A 21,600-nucleotide genomic window follows, 5' to 3' on the forward strand; every position below is an offset into this window, starting at 1 on the left:
CGTGCACCCCGCTTTAGGCACCCTGCGCCCCGCTTTAACCCTGCACGGCCACAGCCGAGCGGCCTCCGCGCACGCCGCCGCAGACAAAGCCGAGCGAGCGGGCAGCGCGCGCCGCGGATGCCGGCGCGGTGGCCGGATCCGGCGAGCCCCATCCCGGTGCCGGCACGGTTGGCCGCGCCGTGCTCGGCCGCGCGGCGCGCTTTGTCCGTCTCCGGCAGGACACCAGCTGCAGAGGCGAACGCACGCCCTGCAAACCCCTTCTCACCCTGACACTTCGGCGCTTTATATAGAGCCGGGGTTTGCTGACCTTTCCCCACCGCCGCTGCCGCACCACGGCACCGCCGCGCCGGCCCCGCGCATAACGGCCTCCTTGTTCGCCCAGAAAACGCTTCCTTGTTCAGGCACCGGGATCTCGCCGGGCCGGCCCGGGGGTCGCGCTCCTCCCGCGCCGGCAGAACGGGCGAGCGGGGAAATGCCCCCCCGTGTACGTCAGCCCCCACCCCCAAAACCACCGGGCGCGGTGACAGCGGGATCAGCACAAAGGGGAGGCCGAGCCCCCCGGTGTCGTGCCGGACCCCCGCGCCCCTCCCGGCCCCCCGCGCCGCGGCCGCCCCGGCCCCTCTGACCTGTGTGCGTGGCCATGGAGATGGGCGCGGGGAAGTACTTGGTGGGCTGGAAGTGTCCGGGGGGCTGCACGGCACCGTGTGCCGAACCCGCCACGCGCCCCGTGCCGTGCCGGTGGCCCAGGCCGCCCCGCTCCGACAGCAGCCGCGGCGGGGGCGCGAAGTCACGGCCGTCCATGCCGGGGGCACCCACCCACCCGCGCGCTGCCCACGGGGGGCACGGCGGGACGCCGACGCGGCTCCTCGGCGCGGCCGGCGATCCTCAGCGCCGCGGCGGGCCGGGTTCGGTGGCGGCGTGCCGCGCTCCGCGCCGGGGCTCCCGGCTCATCCTCCGCTCCTGGCGCAAGGGAGAGAAAGGAGAGCGTGAGAGCACGGCCAGGCCGGCGGGGTTCCGCCCCCCCCCCCCCCCCCCAACACCTCCCCAGGGCCCCCGTTCCCCCCAGCGCACGGGTCCCCAGTTTCCCCAGTACACAGCCCCCTTTTTCTCCGGTATCCCCGGTGCACGGGCTCCCCGATTTCCCCGGTACCGCTCATTCACGGTCCCTGATTTCCCCGCCATCCCCGCAGCACAGCCCCCCCCCCCCGCTCCCCATTTCTCCACTACCCCCGGTTCCCAATTTCCCCAGTAACCCCCACGCACGAGCCCCAGTTTGCCCAGTACACGGCCCCCCCCCCGTTTCCCGGGTACTCCCGGAGCACGGCCCCGGCCTCCCCGGCCGCGGCTCTCCCCGGGGCCCGGCCCCGTTCCCCCCCCGCTCGGGCCCCGGTGCCCCCCCCCCACCCCTGCCGCCGTTCCGGGGCCCTTGTGCCCCCGGTGCACGGCCCCGTCCTTCCCCGCCGCTCGGGCCCCGGTTCCCCGGTGCTCGACTCTTTTACATTTCCCCCGCCCCGGTGCTCGGGCCCTCGGTTTCCCCCCCCCCCCCCCCACCCCCGGTGCACCGACCGTAGTTCCCCGGTGCTCGGAGCCCGGTTGCCCTCGCTGTGCGCGGGGCCCCGTCTCCCCCCCCAGCTCCCCGGTGCACGGAGCCTTCCTCTCCCCCGGGCTCGCCCGGCCCCGGTTCCCCGCCGCACGGCCCCTCCTCTCCCCGGCTTCTTCCCCTCCCCGCTTCCCTCCGCCGCGGCCGCCGCGCTCCCCGGTATTTCCCCGGTGCTCGGGGTTTTTACGTGTCGCCCGTCCCCCCCCCCTTCTCCGGTACACGACCCCGGTACCGGCTCCCCTCCACGCCCCACCGGAGCCCGCCCGAAGCCGAGCATAAGGCCGCCCGGTGCGCCGGGCCCGCCGGGGCATTGTTCTCGGCAGCGCCGGGGCCGGCGGGCCCGATCCGGCGGAGAGACCGAGCCCCGCCGGGGCCGGGGCCGGGGCCGCGGCGAACAAAGGGGCGCGGAGCAGCGAGCGCGGCCGGGGGCCACCGGTTTCCCACCCATCCCCCCCCCCCCCCCCGCTCCACGGACCGGGGCTGCGGGCGGCGGAACGAGCGCGGCCGTATTGTGGTGGGGGGGGGGGGGGGGGCGGCGGAGGGCAGCCCCGGGGAAAAAAAAAAAAAAAAAAAAAAAAGAAAAAAATACACGGACAGCCGGGAGGGGGGAGGAAAAAAAAAAAAAAAAAAAACAAAACAAAAAACAAAAACAAAAAACACAAACAACAAAAACAACAAGGAAAAAAAAGTGTGGTTTTTTTGAATAAAATTGAAGCAAAGCAAAAAAAAAAAAAAGCAATTTTTTCTTTTAAGGTAAAACAACAACAACAAAAAAATGATAATGCAATGCAAAAAATTTTAATGGGAAATCGTTTAAGGGAAAAACATTTGACGCGAAAAAATTTCAATGCAAAAAAAGGTTCGACGCGAGAAATGTTTTAATGCGCAAAATTTTAAGGCAGGGGTTTTTAACGCCAAGATTTTTTTTTTATTTTATTTTATTAAGGCCAAAAATACTGTAACGTAAAAAAATTAACGCCCCCTCCCCCAAAAAATAGTATTTTAATACCAAAATATAAATTAACGCCAAAAAAAAAAAAAATATTGTAACGCCCCAAAAAAAAGCCAAAAAAATATTTCAATGCAAAAAAAAAAAAAAAAAATGCCGGAGAAAAATTAAGGCGCCCAAATAAAAAAAAAAAAAAAAAAAAAAAAAAGAAAAACAGAATAAACCCTACCAAAGCGCCCCCCGAAATTCCAATAACCCCCCCAAACACCCCCACCGATCACCCCGACCACCGCAGTTACTTACCGGAGGGGCGTTCCGCGCGCGGGGCGAGTGCGGTCCCGCCGGCGCGGGGCGGCCCTGGCGGGGTGCGCAGCGTGCTCCTGCCGGTGCCCGTGCACTGCCCATGCACCGGCTGCTCCTGCAGCAAAGGGAACCGGGGGGGGGGGGGGGGGGGGGGGTGGGTGGGGGGGGTTGGAAAGGGGGGGGGTGGGAGGGTGGGGGGGGGGGGGGGGACCCCGCCGCGCCTCCCCGCTCACGCCGCGCACTCCGCCGAGGCGACGCGCCCCGCATGCTAATAAGCGCGTGCCCCCCGCGCGCGCGCGCGCGCGCGCGCCCCCGGTGATTGGCCGCCGCGCGGCGCTCGCGCCCCGCCGGCTTGCAATCCCCTCCCCTCTTCCTCTCCCACTCCTCTCCCCTCCGCGCGCCCGGCGTCAAGGGAAGCCTTTCCTATTGGCTGGCTCCCCGCCAGCCGCCTGCCAATCAGAACGCGGCGAGGGTGGAGACACTCGACGGCGGCGCCTAATTCAAGCCCGGCGGATGAATGGGGAGGGGAGGGAGGAGGGAGGAGCGCGCATGCGCCGCGCAGCGCAGCGGCGGGGGTGTTGCGTTGCAGCGGGGGTTGCATTGCACCGAAGGTGCAATGCAACCCCCGCTGCAACGCAACACCCTCCCCCCCTCCTCCCCCGCCCCCGGGTGCTGATTGGCTGGCCGCCCGCCAGCCCGCTGTCAATCACGCAGTGTAAACAAGGCGCTGATTGGCCGGCCCCTACCAACAGCGAGCACGGGCCCCGCGCGCGGTTTCAAGGCGGCCCCCGGCCGGGAAAAGGGAAGGGAAGGGAAAGGTGGGGGGGGGGAAGAACCGAGGACGGTTTCTAGGCTCCCCCCCCCCGGGCAGACCCCGAGGGCCGGGAGCGGCGCGGGGGAGATCAAAGGCGGCGGCGAGAGGGGAACGGGCCGGAGTCCGCCACCGGCTCCGCCGCACTGCCGGCAGGTCGGGGGGGGGGCCAGGGGGTTATAAGGGGGGGGGGGGACACGCAGGACTGCAACGCTGGGGGGCCCTGCGAGGTGGAGGTTTGCGGTGTTGGCGGGGCGGGGGGTCCTGCGGTGCGAAGTTGGGGGGGCTGTGCAATGTGGGGGGGGGGGGTGCAGTGCTGGGGGGCTGTGCGGGGCGATGTTGGGGGGGCTGTGCAATGGGGAGGTGCAATGTTGGGGGGCTGTGCAATGTGGGGGGTGTGTGCAATGCTGGGGGGCCGTGCGGGGCGATGTTGGGGGGCTGTGCAGTGAGGGAGTGCAATGTTGGGGGGCCGCGCAGTGTGTGCGGGGGTGCAGTGTTAAGGGGGCTGCGCAATGGGGGGGTGCAATGCTGGGGGGCTGTGCAGTGTGGACGGGGGTGTGCAATGCTGGGGAGCCGTGCAATGTGTGTGGGGGTGCAGTGTTAAGGGGGCTGTGCGATGGGGGTTGCAATGCTGGGGAGCCCTGTGGTGCAATGTTGGGAGGCTATGCGATGCAGAGGGGGGACTGTGCGATGTTGGGGGGCCGTGCAGTGTGTGTGTGGGTGCAATGTTAAGGGGGCTCTGCGGTGCAATGTTGGGGGACTGTGCAACGTGGGAGGGGGGTGTGCAATGCTGGGGGGGGTGCAATGTTAAGGGGGCTGTGCAATGGGGGGAGTTGCAATGCTGGGGGGCCCTGCGGTGCAATGTTGGGGGGCTGGCTGTGCAATGTGGGGGGGGGAGTGTGCAATGCTGGGGAGGCCACGGGGTGCAAGGTGGGGGGGGGGGCAGTGCAATATTAAGGGGCTGTACGATGCAGGGGGGCTGCACGGGATGAGGGGAGCCAGGGGCCATGCATCCCCCAGGACCGTGCAACGGGAAGGGCGGCGAGCAGGCGGCGGAGGCAGAGGAGCGGTGGGGAGGCCGGGGCCGGTACCGGGAGCAGCGGGGGCTGACGGTGCCTGCCACCGCGGGTCCCCAGCAGGGCGCTGCAGGTTGGTTTCTTTTTTTCAAAATAAAAGGACGTAATTGATTGAAAATGCTCAAATAAATCTAAATAACTTGTAAAAGCTATTAGATTACAACGGAGCTATTCATTACGCCGGGACGACAATCGAGTTAGGAGGGCGAGCGGCCAGGGGACGCGGCACAGCCCGTGGGGACCCTCCGGCATCACGGCCGCACCGCGCCCCGGCACCGCACGGACAGACCCGCGCACACCGGGACGTACGGACGCAGCACGCTCCCGCACCCCCCGGGATGGGGCACAAGGCCAGCCGGCCGGGGCCAGCCGGCTGCACCGCAGGGCACAGCCCTGGCACACGCTCTAGTGCAGGGGGACGTGCAGCTGCAGCAGGGAGCGATGCACAGGGACACACGGACACACGCCCAGAGGGACGCGTGCCCAGCCTCCTCCACGGCCGCGGTGCGAAGGCTGCGGTGCCGGTAGGCACCGGCGCGGTGCAGGCAGCGCTGCCCGGGGTGAGCACCGCGGTGCCGCGGGCCCGTCGGCGCAGCGGGGATTTCTCCTCCACCCGGGTGAGGAGTGGGGCGGGGGGCCGGGTTGTGGGAGGGGAGACGTGCTGGGACCCTCCGGGGATGGACCTTTGCTGCATGCTGCCCCCCGAAAAGCTCTTTTTTTTTTTTTCCTGGATTATTTTCCCTGTGGCGTTTCAATGCAGCTGCCGGAGCAGAGCAGCCTGGCCGGCACAGGCTGAGCTCTGCGGCCAGGTCTGGGGCTCCCACTCGCCTGGGGAAACCTGCCGTGGGGAGCAGGGCTGGCTGCATCCTGACCATCCTGGGGAGCATCTTCCCATGGATGTTCACAGCAGTGCCGAGCCGCAGCCCATAGTCACCCCTGCGCTCTGGGAAACGGGCTAAAAACATCCCCGTTGGATCCCTCTCCATCCAAGAAAGGATTCCGGCCTGATAAATAACATTACGGATTAACCCAGCGCACGGAAGCAACGCCGAGCGGCAGCGTGAGGCAAATCCCGGCGTTGGGGTAACGGTGTGCCGGGTGCCAGCAGCCCGGTGGGTTGGGGCCGGCATATTGTTCGGCTGCTGGTGGTTGGGGAGCGCTTGGAAATGATTTCTTACTGGAAAAACCGAAGAAGAACAAAAAGAAAAACCCCAAAAGCGGCTGTGAGGCTCTTCTTTCCCCCAGTGAGCACCGGGGCGGGGGGAGCAGGAGTGAGCAGACCCCCCCCCCCCCCGTGAGCAAACCCCCCCCCCCATGGGCAGATTCCCTGGGGGGCACCCTCCCCACCAGTGGGTATACATCCCCCGTGGGCAGCCCCCCCCCCCCGCGTGGGCTCCCCGAGCGAGCTTGATCAATGAAGCGAGCCCAGACAAGTGCAATTAAAGCCAGTTTAATGACGGCCCCCCCTCTCACAGATACCCACCCCCCCCGCCCCCGTAGCCGCCTTTGTCCGCGCCCGGGGCGGCCCCACCGGGACCGGAGACAAAGGGCGGCGGGAGGGGCCCGGTCCGCGGAGCCCCGGGACGGGGCTCCGCGGACCGGGCCCCTCCCGCCGCCCATTGTCGGGGCCGGGCCGAGCTCTCCGCCCCTTCCCGACCCCCCCCCGGCCGGCCCCCCCCAGAGACCAGGAGCTGCTGCTGGATGAGCCCTGCACAGCTCCCAGCCCTGCGCCGCTGCTGCATGCATGCACCGTGCTCAGCCCCAAAGCCCTGCACCGCTGCTGCGTGCATGCATGGTGCTCGTCGTGTCATGTGTGTGTCCCCCCCCCCCCCCCCCCGAGTCCTGCACCTGCGTTGCTCCCACCTGGGTGCATGGGCCGCACGTTGCTGCAGCTCCCGGGCTTTGCCGCGCGGCGCCGGTGCGTGCGTGGCGCGGCGCCCGCAGGGAGCGTTTGCGCCACTGGCCCTGCATGCTGCTGCACGGCTGCGTCGTGGCCGGCAGCAGGAGCCAGGCTGCGGCCGTGCCATCGCAGAGCACCCTGAACGCGGAGGAACCCTTGGGTGGGCAAGAGAGGACCCTGAGGAAGGGGGTGCGGTGGCAGAGGCAGGGGCTGCAGGCAGGGCACTGCCTGTCCCTGCGCAGGGGGGTCTTCCTCTGGCCTGGCCACGTTTGGGGGTGCAGCGAGGAGGCTGCGACCGGCATGCTGGCACCCCGACCCGGCATGGTCCCCAGCTCCTCCGCCTGCCTGGCTGGAGCCGCTGTCCCAGGAGCGGGCACCTGCCCCGGCCGTTTCGGTGCTTCATCCTCACGGGAGCTGCCGACCCCCCCTGGAAAGGGTCAGCCCCGAGCCAGGGCCAGAGCAACCCCCTGCTCTCCCTGGTCCTCCCTGGCACTGCCATGGTGGGACCCCCCGGTTGATGTGACCCCGCTGCTGCCCACGCACGGCCCGTCCCAGGCCTCTGCGGCACGGCACGGCACGGCACGACATGGCGCAACGCAGGCGGCTCAGCCTCCTGGCGCACGGGGCAGGCGGGTTTCCAGCTGGCCGCAGGTTTGCCGTCGTGTTGCAAGGCCGTCTGCGACCAAGGGTCGTGTTTGCAGATGCGGAGGGAAGAGGCAGCTCAGCGCTGCCATCGCCTCCGCTCCCAGCCTGGGGACGTTGTCCCCCTGCCCGGTGGCCCGGGGAGGTTTCTGCGGGCGGGGGGCGGCGGGGGAGGGCACAGAGCCGCAGCCGCTCTGGGGTCCCAAGGAAAAAGGAAGGAACTTAACTCCCATTAACTGTCCCATTGTATCGGCCGTGGTAATAATCGGGTTTGCTAATGCAATTGCTGCTGCGATGCGAAAATCCTACTGGAAAATGTATTAGAGCAATTATCCGTCTCACTCCGCAGCCGGGTGTAGCATTAATATTCAATTTTGATGTGGAAGTCCTATTATGTTAATGACTTCGGTGACAAAAGTCGTTAATGTAAGACGTTTCCTTTATGGCGCGGCATTAGCCGGGGTGAATACCACCGCGACACCGGTGCGCATGGTGGGATTGAACGGTGCACGCCGCGAGGGCGGCAGGCCGGGGCCGCGGTGCTGCGGGGGGGGAGCTGGGCCGGGCCCCCTCCCCTGGCTCTGCACGGACCCTCGCTTCTCCGTCGGAGCAGCCGCTTTCCCTGGCACACGGTGCTGCCAGTGCAAGGGACAGCCGGTGCACGGGGCCGTGCAGGAGGGCTGTGCCGGGGGCACGCCGGCAGCGGGGGCACAGCAGCAGCGGGCTGTGCCGGGGCCCCGAGGAGGGCGCGGGGCGGATTAGCTGCGCCGCAGCGCATCCGGCAGCGGCACTCCCTCTGCCGCAGATGCCCTCCTTTGTTCTCTCCCCGAGCCAGGGGAGATGCACCGGCGCTTCCCCGCCTGCCAGAGAGCACGGCGGTGTTGGCCCGGGGCTCGCCGGCATCCCTGACTCCCCCCGTAACACCGGGGCTGCCCCCCTGCCTGGCTGCTGCGGTGCTGCTGCCTGCGGTTTGGGCAGCGTCACAGCCAGGCCTGGACGGATGGATGGACGGACGGCTCTTCCTCGGGATGTGCCGGAGACGTGCGGGCAGCCGGCACCGGAGCTGCAGGCTCGTGGTGGGGGGGGACACAGGGAGGGGGATGAGAAGCACAGCCGGGGCCCGGCAAACCTGGCAGCAGAAGCAGCACCCCTCAATCTGGCCATCACTGGCCATCACCACGGCTCCTGGACGGGAATGGCAGTGCCGTGGCCGGTGCGAGGCTGAGCCCCTGCCGTGACAGACAGCGTCCTGGAGCGCTGGAGGGGATTGGAACTGTCAAACATGGGAGCCGGGATGGTAAAAATGACCATGACCTTCACCTTTCCAGCAAAGGGCTCGTCTCAAGCTGCCATGCTCGCCGCTGTCGGCCTGGGAGTGACTTAACACACCGGCTTTGCCGTGAGTGTGGCCCAGCAGCGGGCAGCCCTACGGCACGGGCATGTGGCCGGCCTGGCGCTGGGGCCGGTTGGGAAGCAGGAAATTTCTCATGGCCGAGGAGGAGCTGGCGGTTCCCGGACAGAACCCCGGCACGGGCTAGGATTTCCGGGTGGCCTTTTCCAGGCCCCTCAGAATGTTCCCATCCGGCACAGCTGCGGCGGTGGCAGCTCCCTGCTCCCCTGCGTGCGGTGGGTGCTCGGCACAGCCGGCTCCCAGCACACGGATCGGCACACGGCTGTACGTCCCAGCCCCGAGGGTCCACGCGCAGCTGCACAGGGTGGGGGCTGCGGGCAGTTGGGCTTTGCTGCCCAACCGGGCACCCGGGACAGAGCCTTGAGGGACCCGTCTGGGCTGGGACCCCTCCTCACCACGGCCCCCCCGGGGTTTGCCGCGGCAGGAAGGTGCCGAGGCGGTGCCGGCACACGGAGTCCGGCATCGACAGTGCATGGCTGGCCACCTCTCCTTGGGGCTGCCGGGTGCTGGGGGGGGGTGCCCGGAGCACCGCGCCCCTGGGGTGGCCATCGGCAGGGCCCCAGCCCAGCGGGGTGGGAGCCCCCCCCCGGGGCCCGGGATTACCGGAGGGGGGGGGGGGCGGTCACGGCCACATCCCCACCCGTGGGGAGCGGCTCCGGGCGGGCAGGGGGGGGGCTCGGTCTTCCCGGGAGAGTGGGACGTGAAGGGAGCGGCGGGGCCGGGACTCGACACGTCCCGGGGCTGCTCCGTGTCCCCGGGCACGGCGGTGGCGGCTCCGCGAGCACGTGGCCGGGCCGGGCCATAAGCGGCCGCCCCGCCTCGCCCCTCCCCCCGCGCGCTCATTGGCTCACCCTTCCCCCTCCCGCTCGCCCATTGGCCCCGGCGCCCTCCACAAACAAAGGCCGGCGCCCGCGGGGGGCCCGGCGCGCCGCTCTGATTGGTAAAACCGCGGCGAGGGGGCGGGACGAAGGGGAAGGAATGAACGCCGGCGAGCTCCTCCCTCCGAGCCGCGCCAGATGCCTTATAAGGGGCGGGGCGGGGTGCGTCCATTCATGCGCGTAGAGGAGAGGTGGGCCTATCGCGTGGCTCCGCCCCCGCCGGCGGCGCGCGCTCCGGGAGGGGGCGGGGCTCTGTCCCACGGTGCCGCGCAGGCGGGAGGAGCGGCCCGGTACGGCAAGGCCAGGTTCGGTTCGGTTCGGTACAGATGGTACGTGCGGCTGTGACGGTGCCGGGGCTGGTGGGGGACGGGGGGGCGCGGTGGCCCGTCTGATGCGTGTCCCGCGTGTTCGCGGGTGCGTGTTCGCGGGTGGATCCCCGTCCGGTCCCCGCGGGTCTCCTCGGCCCCGGTGCTGCTGTCCTCCGTTGGCTCGCACGGCTCTGTGTGCCTCGCACAAACACGCGTGTGTGGCTGTGCCTTCCCTGCACGCCCACGCGTGTGTTATGCTGGGGCGGGGGGGAGGAGGTCCCGTTCGGCCCCGTGCAGCCCCCCCGCCCCCCCTTACCGGCCGGCGCTCTGCATCACCGCGGGGGTCCGCCGGCCCGGGCAGCCCCAGCTTTCCCCATGCCCTGGGGGGGACATCTGCCCTGAAATCCACCCCACGGCGAGCACAGGCTGCGGGACCCCCCAGCTCATGTGCCAGGACATTGGGGTGACACCGGGGTTGGGGGGGGTGTCACCGCAGCCTCTCACCTCCCCCTGGGACGGTTTATGCTGTTTAACCCCCACCGCCTCTCGCCCAGATAAATCGGGTCCCTCTCCTCCATTTTCCTAATAGCGACCATAAATTTATTTACATTTCCAATCTGCCAGGTACTCGCATGACACACGGCGGCTTCCAGCCTGCACCGCAGATATGGATTGAACTTTAGTCTCTGAGCAATTAAGGTGCCTGAAACTGCACTTCATTAATGGTTGTTATGCAATAAAACCGATAAAACTGCCCTTATTTGCAATATAAAAACGCAATTTGTTTTAATTTATGTTTTTAAATACTTGCCGGGTTGTTCCTGGGCTCTGCCAGGCATCTGTCATTGGGGCCGGCCGCGGCAGGGAGCAAAGCGGCCCTGGCCTGCTCGGCGGTGGGTGCTGACCCCTGCAGGGAGGGGAGGACACGGGGTGCTCTGGGTGGTGCGTGGGCGCAGACCCTCGGGTGCACCCACCTCTGGGCTGTGGCATGAGCGGACTCTGCCCTGGCAGCCTGGGAAGGGGGTTCCCATTCCTCCGGGACTCTGCACTTGGGGCCCCCCCCCAGCCTGCAGTCCCATACATTGTGCCCCCCTCGCCCCAGGGAAGCTGCCTGGCAGAGAATGGAGGGCAGGGATGCCCCCGGGGACCTCGTGGTCCTGGGGGAGAGCTGCCCTGCGCCTTGGGTGGTTCATGCGAGCCCCACGGCACACTGCGGCACAGAGCCCCCCGACCTGGAGCTGCCACCGAGGTGAATTCTTGCAGAGGCAAATACCAGCCGTGAGTGAGGAAGGGATGGTGGGGCAGGGATGGGACCTCCCATGCCTGCATCCCACCGGGCAGAGCCGAACTGGGACATTTTTCCCGGGATACCACCACCCGTGAGAGTTGCAAATCTGTCTCTGCCTGGTTCTGCTCAGCACGGTGTGTGCACACACGCACGTGCCTGCACACCCAAGCACACGCGTGCACGTGCACGGAGGTGCGTGCATCCCCGCGGAGCAGCGTCAGACAAAGCAGCGCTCCCTGCCCAGCCCCAGCAGCTGCCGGACCTCCCCGGGGGGGGGTGTTGCATTTTCATAAAACAGCTCGGGATCCCCAGCCGGCCCTAAGCCACCTTTTCTAATTACAGTAATTGCGGCTCCGGCAGCCCTCTGGGGCTGTTTATTCTCCGTGGCTCCAAATCCAGGCGGGAGGAATCTGGGCCATCGAGCAGGACTGGGAAGGGCTCTGAGCCGCCGGGGCTTCCCGGCAGATCCCGCGGTAGGGATGCTGCCGCCAGCTCCGTTCCTCTCTCTCGTGCTAACAAAACAAATGGGGCCTTGCTTTGCCCTTTGCCGGCTTCCAGGAGCCAGCCGGAGATGCCATGCCCCACGCCGTGCCGGCTGAGTGGGGCTGGGGGGTCCACGGTGCAAGCCCGTTGTCCCAGTCCCCATCCCGGTTGGCATTTCCTCGTGCCGGTGGCTGGCTGTGCTCCTGGGGGTGCAGGGGGCTTCAGCGCTTTCCAGGGAGTTTTGCGCTTGCTGTTGGCACGTTTGCGACGGGGAAATGGCCCTGGCGCTGCTGGGGAGGGTCTGGCCTTGGCTGGGACGCAGATAGATGGCTGGACAGAGACCCCAGCACATGCTAGAGGCAGGATTTGGCCCTGGGCTGTTAGTAACGGCCGAGCAGCTGAAGGCACCTGAGGAGCTGGAGAGAACTGTGGTCCCTTGGGACGGGCACGGATGAGCCCCGGGAGCAGTGGCGCAGGAGGAGAGGATGGTGCCGGGTGGGAGCTGCTGCTCCCGGGGCTGCTGGGGGGGGATAAATAAAGAAAATAACCCCGAGGAGGAGGCAGCAACAAGCACGTGGCCACCGCTGCAATATTGGGCAGTTATTACGAGCAATAAATATACTGCTGGCTCGCAGGGTGCCCTTTGGGCTGGTGGTAATTGCCCTTCGCAGCAGCTCCCGCTGGCAACTGCGGGATGCCCCCCCACCCCCTGCCACGGCCAGCTCTGCTTTCCTTCATTTTAGTCCTTATCTGTCTAATTATTTCACCCCTTTCACAGCCCGTTCCCTTTCCCATTTGCTGAGCAGCAGCATGTTGAGCCCCTGTTGATTTTGGGGGGAAGGAGGTGGGTTAGCCGGGGTGGGGGCCCTCATCCTCCCCCCAGCAAGGTGCATGAGGATGCTGGTGAAGGGGAGCGATGGGGGCTTGCCCAGGCTGAGCCTGGCACCACCGAGGGGATCGGGGTTCCCCAGGACCCTGAGCAGCACCCAACTTGGGGTGCAGCCCCGGTGCCACCCTGGGAGTCCCGGTCGTGTCCCCCCCAGTGCCGTGCACGGTGCAGACGGTGCCGGTCAGGAGAGCGCGGCTGTCCCATGGCACTGCAAGGGGATGCTGGCAGCCGGGCACCGGGCCACGGGCCACCGCAGGCACCCGCCGGAGGAATAGGCTAGTTTTGGAGGGGATGCACGTGCCAACAGTGTTCCCAGGGCCCGGGATGGGGGTGGGATGGAGACCACCCAGCACGGGCAGGGGCTGCAGGCAATGCCAGCCTCCGGTTTGCCCCGGGAAGCGGCAGCTGCCTGTCCCTGCCTGCGGTGCCACGGCAAGCGGTGGCCAGCCCGTGGCGTGTGATCCATTTACTTGGTAGCCGGGAGCTGATGGGTTGCAGGCGAGCGGCCGCAGGTGGTTTGGATTGCAGCGGGGCTGGGGACGCAGTGATTGGAAACACATTGTCCCAGCAGCACCGACCGGCACTGTGTGGGGAGCCGGGCAGTGCCAGAGCTGTCCCAGCCTGTCCCAGTGACCCACACCGGTGGCTCCACTCGTGCTGGTGACCCCACGTCGGTGCCTGCCATGCTGGAGAGCGCCGGGGCACTGGAGCTGGGGCCACCGTGCCCCCCCGCCGCACCGTGTCCCCGAGCTGGCGCTCGCTAACCCGGGCTGGTGACAGGGTCGGGGGCCACAGAGCGGGTGCTGCTCCCCCAGCGTCCCCGTCCCACGGCGCGGGGACTCACAGCCGGCCGGGTCTCGGTGCTTGCCGGGCTCCTGGCTGCCGGCGGCTGCTCACACGCGGAGAAGCCACCTGAGCCCTTTTTTCTGCCAGTGCTGAGTTAGGGGCCGTGTAACGCTAATTGGATAAACATGATTTCCCCTCTAACTCGCTGCAGATGTCTCCTCTGCACGGGAGCAAGGTGCTCTCCCTTCCCGGCATGGCGGGTGGCTGCCGCCGGCGCCCGGCGGCGGCTCTGCCCTCCCCAGCGGGTGCTCGGGCACCCGTGGGTGGGAGATGCCCAGCTCCACGCCACCCCCAGCCCGTGGCGACAGGCGGGTGCCGGGGCAGGGCTGCGGGGTGGTCCCGGGGGACGCACACGTGGGCCTCGCTGCGCGTTCCTGGGGGCACAGGGGAACCCCCGCAGCACACAGGGGTTCCCTTCCCCTGCAGCCCCCCTCGTCCCGTGCCTGGGTGCTGCATCATCCCATGTCGGGGTACCACGTCCCGCGCCCGGGCGCCGCAGGCCACGACCGCGGCTCCCCCAGACCAAGGCGGCGACAGCCCCCAGGGGACCCCCCCCCCGTCCCACCTGGGGGACACGCAGGGACGCAGGCACGGCCCCGGCGCAGCAGGCAGGGAAAACGCAGCCGGCACTGCCGCCGCCGGCGGCCCCCGAGCCCGTGCGGCACCTGGAGGGAATTAGGCAGGCGTGTTCACCTCCCTGCAAACCTTTTGTAGAGCGAATTCCTGCGGTTACCCATTGCAATTGCTGCAAATTATACAAGCGCCGCGTGTTTCATTCCAACGGCAGCGTGCAGTTGGCGTGCGCCGCTCCGACCTGCCGTGGTGCGTGGCCCCGGGGGAGCCGTCCAGAGCCCCCCGCGTCTTTCCTTTTATTTTCTTTCTTTTTTTTGCTTTCTCCTCCTCAGGAGACGAAGAGCGAGCAGGCGGGTGGGCAGGGCTGGGGGGGAGATGCCTGCGGCGGGCAGGGAGCCCCCCCGGGTGTTGGGTGATCGTCCGCCGTGGCCTCGTGGGTGCCCGATGGAGGTTGGCACCCATGGCTCGGACACCCCCCACCCCCCCGATAGCAGGCTGCGGGGGGTACCCCCGCTACGGACAGACAGACCCACGCCTGCATCTGCACGGGGGGGGGGGGGGGGGGGGGGTTGCAGGGGTGCTGGTGCACGTGCGCAGGCGTGCGCGGGCACGTGCTTGCACCTGCAGGCGCGTGCCCGCCCCTCGGGGGGTTCCCCCGGGCCGGGGGGGGGGGGGACACCCCGGTTTCACTCCCACCCCAGTTCTCCCAGGAGCAGCGGGTACGGTCCTCCAAGGCGGCAGGAGTAGCCCGTTCGACGCCGCTCTGCCCTTCTCCTCTCATTACCCGTCCTTTTGACTTCCCGGAAGCGCCAGCGGAGCAGCGGAACCCGGAAGTGCCGCTGTGGCCGGTGCCGGGGCCGGCGGCGGGGACGGGGGCGGGTCGGGTTTGGTCACCGCTATGGCGGGCACGGGTGGCTGAGGAGTCGCTTGGGGACGCGGGTGGTGGTGGCGGCGGTGGCGGCTGCGAGCCGGACCCCGCGCCACGGGGACGCTCCCGCCGCGGGTCATGGCGGCGGCGGCGGCGGCAGCGGCGGGCTCCAACTGGGGCCTGATCATGAACGTGGTGAACAGCATCGTGGGGGTGAGCGTCCTCACCGTGCCCTTCTGCTTCCGACAGGTGAGCGCTCCGCCGTCCCGGGCCGCCCTCCCGTCGCCGGTGTTCCCCCGTTCCTCCCCCCCTCCCCCGCCGGTTCCCGGTGCTGGGGGGTGCTTCTCCCGGGGGCGGCGGGGCCGGCCGGTTAGCCCCCTCGTCGCCGTCTCCGGCAGAGACTGGTGGGGTCGGCTACCCCCGGGTCTCACCGAACCGGGCGGTCCTGCTGGTGTCCCCGTTGCTCTGAGGCCAGTGAGAGGCACCGGGAGGGTCGGGAGGGACATCGGGGACCGTCGACCGTTCCCCCCCCCGCCGAGAGACCCCCGTGTGGGGCTGGGAGCTGGGTGTGTCGGTCCGTTCTCTTGTCAGCTGGAAGTCTCCACGGGTTCCTCGGCACAGTGTCTGTCCCAAGTCCTGGGGGCCGGGGAGGGCAGTCGGGGGCACGTTTGCCCCTGGCCCCAATTTGAAGGGTGGTTCAGTGTTTTGGGGTGGTTGGTAGAGGACGGTCAGCGAAGGAACCGCTATAGACTGAGACCTTTTGCACCAAACTGTGCGTTTTTCCTTGTTGTGAGGTCTGCAGGTAACCATTTCTGCCTTTCCTGTGAGTAGAAGGGAAAAACAATTGAAGAATTTATCCGTATGATAAACATGGGTTGGCTCGGAGGTGTTTGCAAACCAGGTGTTGAGCCCTTATGCCGAGCTGTGCCCCTGCTCCCCCTCTCCAGGAGCTGCCGCCATCCCTGTGGCCGCACCAGGTTTAAATACAGCAGAAAAGGGGATGGCTGTGGTAAAGATCTGGCATCACTTGTACCTCTTTAAAGTCACCTGCTTAAAAAGTGTCCAGTGTTTAACATCCCCCGCTGCAAATGCATGAACCAGCAAGGCAGGACAGCACTGGTAGCGAGCTTGGTAATTAGTTCACGCTATCAAATAGTTCTTATTAAATAAATTTACAACAGAGTTTGCACCTCGGGATTAGGAGTGGTCTTTCTTTGCTCTGTGTGAAGCTGCTGAGAGCTGTGTAGAGCACTGGGGGAATGAATGAGGGGAGCTGTGGAAGTTCTGCTCCACAAACGGCTCCCAGTTCACTCTTCGGTGCTTAAATTGGTGCAACTGGAAGCTGTGGGAAACAGGTGGCTGCTCCGTGTTGTCCTTGGGCTACGGAGAGTAAAACTGAGTTTGTACGTCATGTTTCTCCTGGCTGCTCTGAAGTCGAGGGAACTCTCTTAACAGGCAAAAGTGTGGCTGGAAATATGTGAGGGAGCCTAAAGGGGGTAAGGGACGGCAATAAGGCTGTGCGGAATGACTGACTTTCCATCTTGCGCTTGTCTCTTCCCCTCTCTTCTCCCGTTTCAGTGTGGCATTGTCCTGGGAGCTCTGCTGCTGATTTTCTGTTCTTGGATGACTCATCAATCCTGCATGTTCCTGGTGAAATCGGCCAATCTCAGCAAGCGCAGGACCTACCCCGGCCTGGGTGAGAATTTTCAGCTCTAGGGCTTGTTGGTTTGTTTTTTTTTTTTTTTAACTGCAATTTTTCTTTGACCTCTTAATTTACAACTTTCATACTGATATTGTTGGAATAGCAAATGGTTTCTTGATGTAGTTTTCAATTTGTGTTGTCTTCCTCTGTCAGTCTCTCCCCCCTGCCCCATGTCCCCAGGGGAACGTGAGGGTTTAATTCTGCTCTTGACAGTGAATAGGCGCAGAATTGTTTTGACTCTGCAGGGCAGGGGAGGAGATGCAGCACTGACTGATCAAAACCCAAGTTTTCGGGAGCTGGCGTAGTGGGTGTCTGGTGTAAATTATTGGTCTCGGCACAAAAGCCGCGAGCTTCCCCACCCAGTGTGCTGCCGAGGACATCGGGTTCTGCCAGCGGAGAGCCTGGCATGGAGCTCGGGCCGCCTGGATCCGAGCTGTGTGCGCGTTTATGGCAGAGCAGAGAGGAAAGAGTGTGCAAGGTTCCAAGTGGCCAAGAAAATAAAAACATCTGCAAGATTCATGTGTGGGTTTTTGGCAGACTCTGCCAGCCCTCTTCCTCAGAGCTCGTCGCCTCTGCGCTGGCGCCAGGGTTGGCCTCTGCTTGTGACCTCGCTTCTCATTCTGACCGACTTGGGGGGTAGGAGGAGGTGGTCGGGTTCCAGTCCTCTGCATCGGCATGTGAAACGACAGGAAAAGTCGTCTTTTACTCGGTTTCCCTTATTTCTCTGGCGTGGGGGGGAGAGAGTTGGCTGGCATTGGCCTTGGGAAAAGAACTAAAGAAATGCATGGCTCGCTCGCTGACCGTGTTGTTGACAGATGGGTTTCCTCCATCCTCAGAGTGCCCGAGGTGTTGTTACCGGGCTGCACATCTTGGCTTCTGCCAAGTTATATCTGCTAGAAACTGAAGAGATCAAGAAGTTCTGTGATCTGGGAGGTTGTGCCTGTGGTGCTGGAGGGAAGGGGGAGCCCCCAGGTAGCGTCCGACTTGTCCCTGCTGCTCCCAGCCCAGCTGCCTGGGTTGCCTCTCCGTGCCCCCTCACAACACGTCTTTGTGTATGCTGCTTCCCCGAAGTACAGAGAGTCCCCTCCACCTTGGAGCGTCTCCCGGGAAGAAGGGATCCTCTGCACTCTCTGAAGCCAAGGGGCTGGAATACACAGAGGGCCAGTAATGCTTCTAAACTTCCTGGCACCTCCTGGCACGCAAACGCTGGCGCTGAAAGAAATGCCTCTGCTCCCTCCCTCTGCCCTGGGAGAGGTGCCACCGGGAGGGACAGCCCTGAGAGGAAAGGCAGCGCTGCTATAATGCATCCTAATGCATCAAGGTTGAGCAGCTCCACACAGACAGCCTTTGTCACCATGGGCTTGTGCCCTGGTACATCTGCGAGAGATCCTGGCAGCCCCTGCAGCTGATTGTGTGGGAGGCTTTGGCAGTGCTGAAAGATGTAAGAAAGTTTTGCAAATTAACTTCGGTCAGCCAGTCCCTTCCGGAGGAACATTGAGAGTGATCGTTACAGCTACAAAAGAGCCAGGGTTGCAACAGGCTGATATCTAGCCCGGGCGTCTTCGCTCAGCAGCGCTCTGTGCCTGAAGGGGTTAGCTATTAAAAATGTTTTGCTCTTTGCTGCTGTTCTCCTGCACTGTGTGGAAGGGAAGGGCCTTGGACATATGAGGACAAGAAGTGGGATGCAGTTCCCAGACACACTTTAGCCAGGAGATGAGTTCATGCCTCCCCTTACAGCTGCTGAAAGTGGCCTGGGTCTTCGCAGACTACTTGTGTTGGGTACCGACCCCGTCAGCAGCACGCTGCACCCCTGTGAGGCAGCTCAGTTCCACTCCCTGCAGAGAAAAGTGCTGAAATACAGGCTGCCCGTTCTAGTAACCACACTTGGTTTAAAAGGGCTTCTCTAATTACCGAGCCAATTCAGCTCTGCCCAGCTTGTTAGGCATCTAGAGATCCCATTCCGAAGATGCTTGACTGTACAATTTATTTTACAGTCGTCGTCTCCTTCCTCCTTGCGAAGGTAAAGGATCCAATTTTTCCAGTGTCCCCAGATGGGGACATCTGACATAGTGTTTGAAGGCTTGTTCTCATTAGAACAGCACTTCAGAACAGCCAAGGAGACCGATTGTTTCTCAGCATCTCCGGCCTAGACGATTGCCGGCAGCTGTAGCTGTTTTCTGGAGGCACCTACCTTTCAGTGTGATGTGTAAGAGGAGCTCGCAGGAGCAGTGGAGCAGCAGCAATCCTTGTAGAGGTTGGCTCATTGATGACCAGGAGGGATGTTTTCCTCTTGCTGGTTCCCCTCTCTCATCCCTGGCCCTTTGGATGTGTGACTGAATCCCCCAAGGGCTGTTGCCTTTTCCCCTTATGGTTGCGAGTTCCCAAACGAGGTGAGAGCTGGAGGCCAAAGCGGTGCGGCCGCTCTTCGCACTCGGGCAGCGCGCCTGGTGGCGGTTGTTCCACCCGGTCTGTCACCAAGCCATCGGCTATTTTCAGTGCTACCCCACATAACAGCTCCGGTTTATTTTTCTGCTGTGGGTCTCCTGCCATGCTTTTTTCTCATTCTGTGGGAGAACATCTTGTTTCCTTAATTTTTAGCTCAAGCAGTGTCCAAAGAAATCAGAGTTTGTGTATTTAAAATAGCTGAAGATGCTTCCAGAAGCAAACAAAGTTTGTTTTCTGGTGGCCTGCAGGAATGTGTGCTGTACCTTGAGAGAAGACAAAGGGGAATCCAGGGTGGTGGTTTTCATGTTGGACCTCTGCAGTTAAAAGACTGACAGAATTGGGCAATGTGGTCTGTGCTTGGAACTGGAGGTCTCAATTCCCATTCTACCCAGTAAGATCTAAAAATACAAGCGGAGTTTTCTTGGCATTTTCTTTTTAAGAAAAAAAACAATGATTTAAAGACTACTGATTATTTTCTGCTACAAGCTACAACCCAAGTATGGGAGGGGGAAAAAAAAAAAAGTCTCTTGGCAGCAGCCCTTTGGTGTGGGTTGTGAATACTGGGTATTCTGGGTATGGGATTGAACATTCTGGGCACCATCTCAGATCTCCCATCCAGCAACGTCAGGCGGTTCAGTTATAGTGGGAAGATAAAAATAAAAATGAGAGTTTGATTGAAATTTTGCACTGCAGTAACTTTTTGCCACACAGCATCTTATACATGCATATTTTCTCTTCCGCGCTGACTTTCTTTTAATGGTTGCCATGTGTGACTGCTACTTCACACCACTTTTTTTTTAAAGAGAAAAAAAAAAAAAACCTGCTTTCTATCTTTTCCTCATCTTTGTTCCTGTCTTATGTGGTTTTCAGTTTGTGGAGGGCATGTCTGAAAAAGAAAGTGGGAGGGTGGGCAGGGAACAGCCCCAAAACATAACACCGGTGGGTTCCCGCTGCGCTGCCCTTTGTCACTGTTATTGTTTAATTTTGAACTGACGTGTGTGCCACGTTCTGGACCTTTCCTTGACTAACTGCAACTTTTTTTTCCTCTTATGCCAGCATTTCACGCCTATGGAAAAGCAGGAAAAATGTTGGTGGAAACAAGGTAATCTGCTGCTTTTTTAAAGCTTGAACAGTTTGGTTTTCTTTAATGAAAAATATTGCTTTGTAGCCTCTTGTGGCCTTGCTGCGCTCTCGTTTCTTACCCTCCTGCCTTCTCTGGTCCCAGAAGTCTTCCTTGCCACCTAGAATTTGAACAAGAGTGTAAGTGAGATCCCCTAAGCACAGCTCACAGGTGTCGCCTTCAGCATATCCCACCTGTTCCTGCATGGAGACAGGAGTGCTTTCCAGACAGTGGGAGCACAGAAGTCGGGGAATGAACTCATCTCCCGCTCTGCTGCGTGTGCTGTGAAATCATGGGCATGTCACTTGTGGCCGTTTTCCAGGGGTGAAATCCCTGCCAAGATCGCCGTGAGTTAGTGGGAGGGAGAGCGTTCAGTACCTCGGATCCACCCTTTAGCTGCTCTGGTCCTGCCTGCTCCTTGCAGCGGGGGCTGCCTTCCTCTGCATTAGGAGATGCTTTGTGGGGGGAAATCCTGTCTCCATTTCAGGACAGACTCTGCTTCCTCAGATGACCCCAATGCAAGGAGAAGCTCCCCCACAGGTCTCATTCAGCAGTCGTGATGGGCGATGGGACATCATTACACCACTGCTTTTTCCAGCAGAGATTCTTTGGTGGAGGCGTCTTGAGCCCAGGCCAGTCGGTGGTGCTGGCTCCTTCCCTCTCCCCAGCTGCACACTGCTGCAGAACACTAAAAATACGCAGAATATTTCTCAGATGTTACTTGTCCATGCAAGCAATTGCTGTAATTGCCACAGGGATGTTATATAATTGGAACTGGGAGGGAAAGTGGTCCATGCAATCATGAATGGGAGGAGAAGCAGTTCATAAGACAATCTTTTCATTAAAGTGTGGTCCATTTTGTGGAAAGAAGTTTGAGAACCGATTTGGTATCGAGACTTTCATGGTAGGCGCCTGCTGTGGGGTGTGGGGCTGAGAGAACCTCTTGTTGATTCTTTTAAATGTTTTTCCAAGAAATAAAGGAGTGCTTGCCATCTCCAAGGTTTGTTTTTTATTGTGGCTCCAAACTGCAGTTAAACCCACGCACGGGTTGTCACCAGAACGGCATCTCTAGCCGAGATGTTAGGTGTGGATGCAAGGTGGATGCAAGTTCTCTGGTTTTTATTTTACCAAGGCTGAATGCAGAACTGGTGGCCTGCCCTTCACAAGCCTGATGACAGAAGCATGGTCCTCCCCTCTAGCATCAGTAGTGATGCGCAGCTTGCTCATACAGCTGTGAGAGCTCGCTCGCAGCCCACTGTATCCCTGTAGACGGAAAACCTACTTTACTACTGGTTGCCAAACTTGTTTTCGGTGTGGGTTCAGCAAAATCTGGGGCTCGTCTCCACTGTGACTTGCCAGAAAGTTGTGTTAAGAGGGTGGATGTACACTGAAGCAAGGCACACTGAGGCTGCTTTACCTCTGAACACAAGCGAATGACTGCACAAGATTTTAAGTCACTTTAAATGTACCCTTTTAGCTGTTTTCCGTTTAACTCTTCTGGATGTTCC

General features: G+C 62.8%; 3 protein-coding genes and 1 long non-coding RNA gene across 4 annotated transcripts in view; 3 read left to right on the forward strand and 1 right to left on the reverse strand.

The window, feature by feature from the left end:
- BAHCC1 (BAH domain and coiled-coil containing 1) overlaps positions 1-2,985 on the reverse strand; it is a 28,300-nt gene extending 25,315 nt beyond the window's left edge. The window contains 2 exon segments of the mRNA XM_030012988.1: positions 627-960; positions 2,853-2,985. Of these exon segments, the coding sequence (XP_029868848.1) occupies positions 627-801 (175 nt within the window). The 5' untranslated portion in view covers positions 802-960; positions 2,853-2,985.
- LOC115341307 (translation initiation factor IF-2-like) lies at positions 800-5,925 on the forward strand. The gene is made up of 6 exons (XM_030014028.2): positions 800-1,006; positions 3,705-3,819; positions 4,684-4,812; positions 4,889-5,044; positions 5,149-5,263; positions 5,500-5,925. The coding sequence occupies exons 1-6, from the start codon at positions 800-802 to the stop codon at positions 5,696-5,698; spliced, it is 921 nt and encodes a 306-aa protein (XP_029869888.1). The 3' UTR covers positions 5,699-5,925.
- A 3,836-nt stretch (positions 5,926-9,761) lies between these two features.
- LOC115341725 lies at positions 9,762-10,633 on the forward strand. Its single transcript, XR_003923499.2, has 2 exons — positions 9,762-9,899; positions 10,503-10,633. It is a non-coding gene; the product is annotated as an uncharacterized LOC115341725 (long non-coding RNA).
- A 4,177-nt stretch (positions 10,634-14,810) lies between these two features.
- The window catches only part of SLC38A10 (solute carrier family 38 member 10), a 38,601-nt gene continuing 31,811 nt past the window's right edge, over positions 14,811-21,600 (forward strand). Inside the window, exons 1-3 of the mRNA XM_030013195.2 lie at positions 14,811-15,074; positions 16,404-16,521; positions 20,029-20,074. Coding sequence (XP_029869055.1) covers positions 14,964-15,074; positions 16,404-16,521; positions 20,029-20,074 — 275 coding nt within the window. The 5' untranslated portion in view covers positions 14,811-14,963. The remainder of the gene's footprint in view (positions 15,075-16,403; positions 16,522-20,028; positions 20,075-21,600) is intronic.

The sequence above is a fragment of the Aquila chrysaetos genome, chromosome 5 (assembly GCF_900496995.4).
Source record: "Aquila chrysaetos chrysaetos chromosome 5, bAquChr1.4, whole genome shotgun sequence".
Lineage (NCBI taxonomy): Eukaryota > Metazoa > Chordata > Aves > Accipitriformes > Accipitridae > Aquila > Aquila chrysaetos.

Coding starts and splice junctions, on each gene's coding strand:
- LOC115341307 (XM_030014028.2), top strand. CDS start 800: ATGCCGGGGGCACCCACCCACCCGCGCGCTGCCCACGGGGGGCACGGC. Junction 4,813..4,888: donor TCCCCAGCAGGGCGCTGCAG/GTTGGTTTCTTT, acceptor AACTTGTAAAAG/CTATTAGATTACAACGGAGC. Junction 5,045..5,148: donor AGACCCGCGCACACCGGGAC/GTACGGACGCAG, acceptor CACACGCTCTAG/TGCAGGGGGACGTGCAGCTG.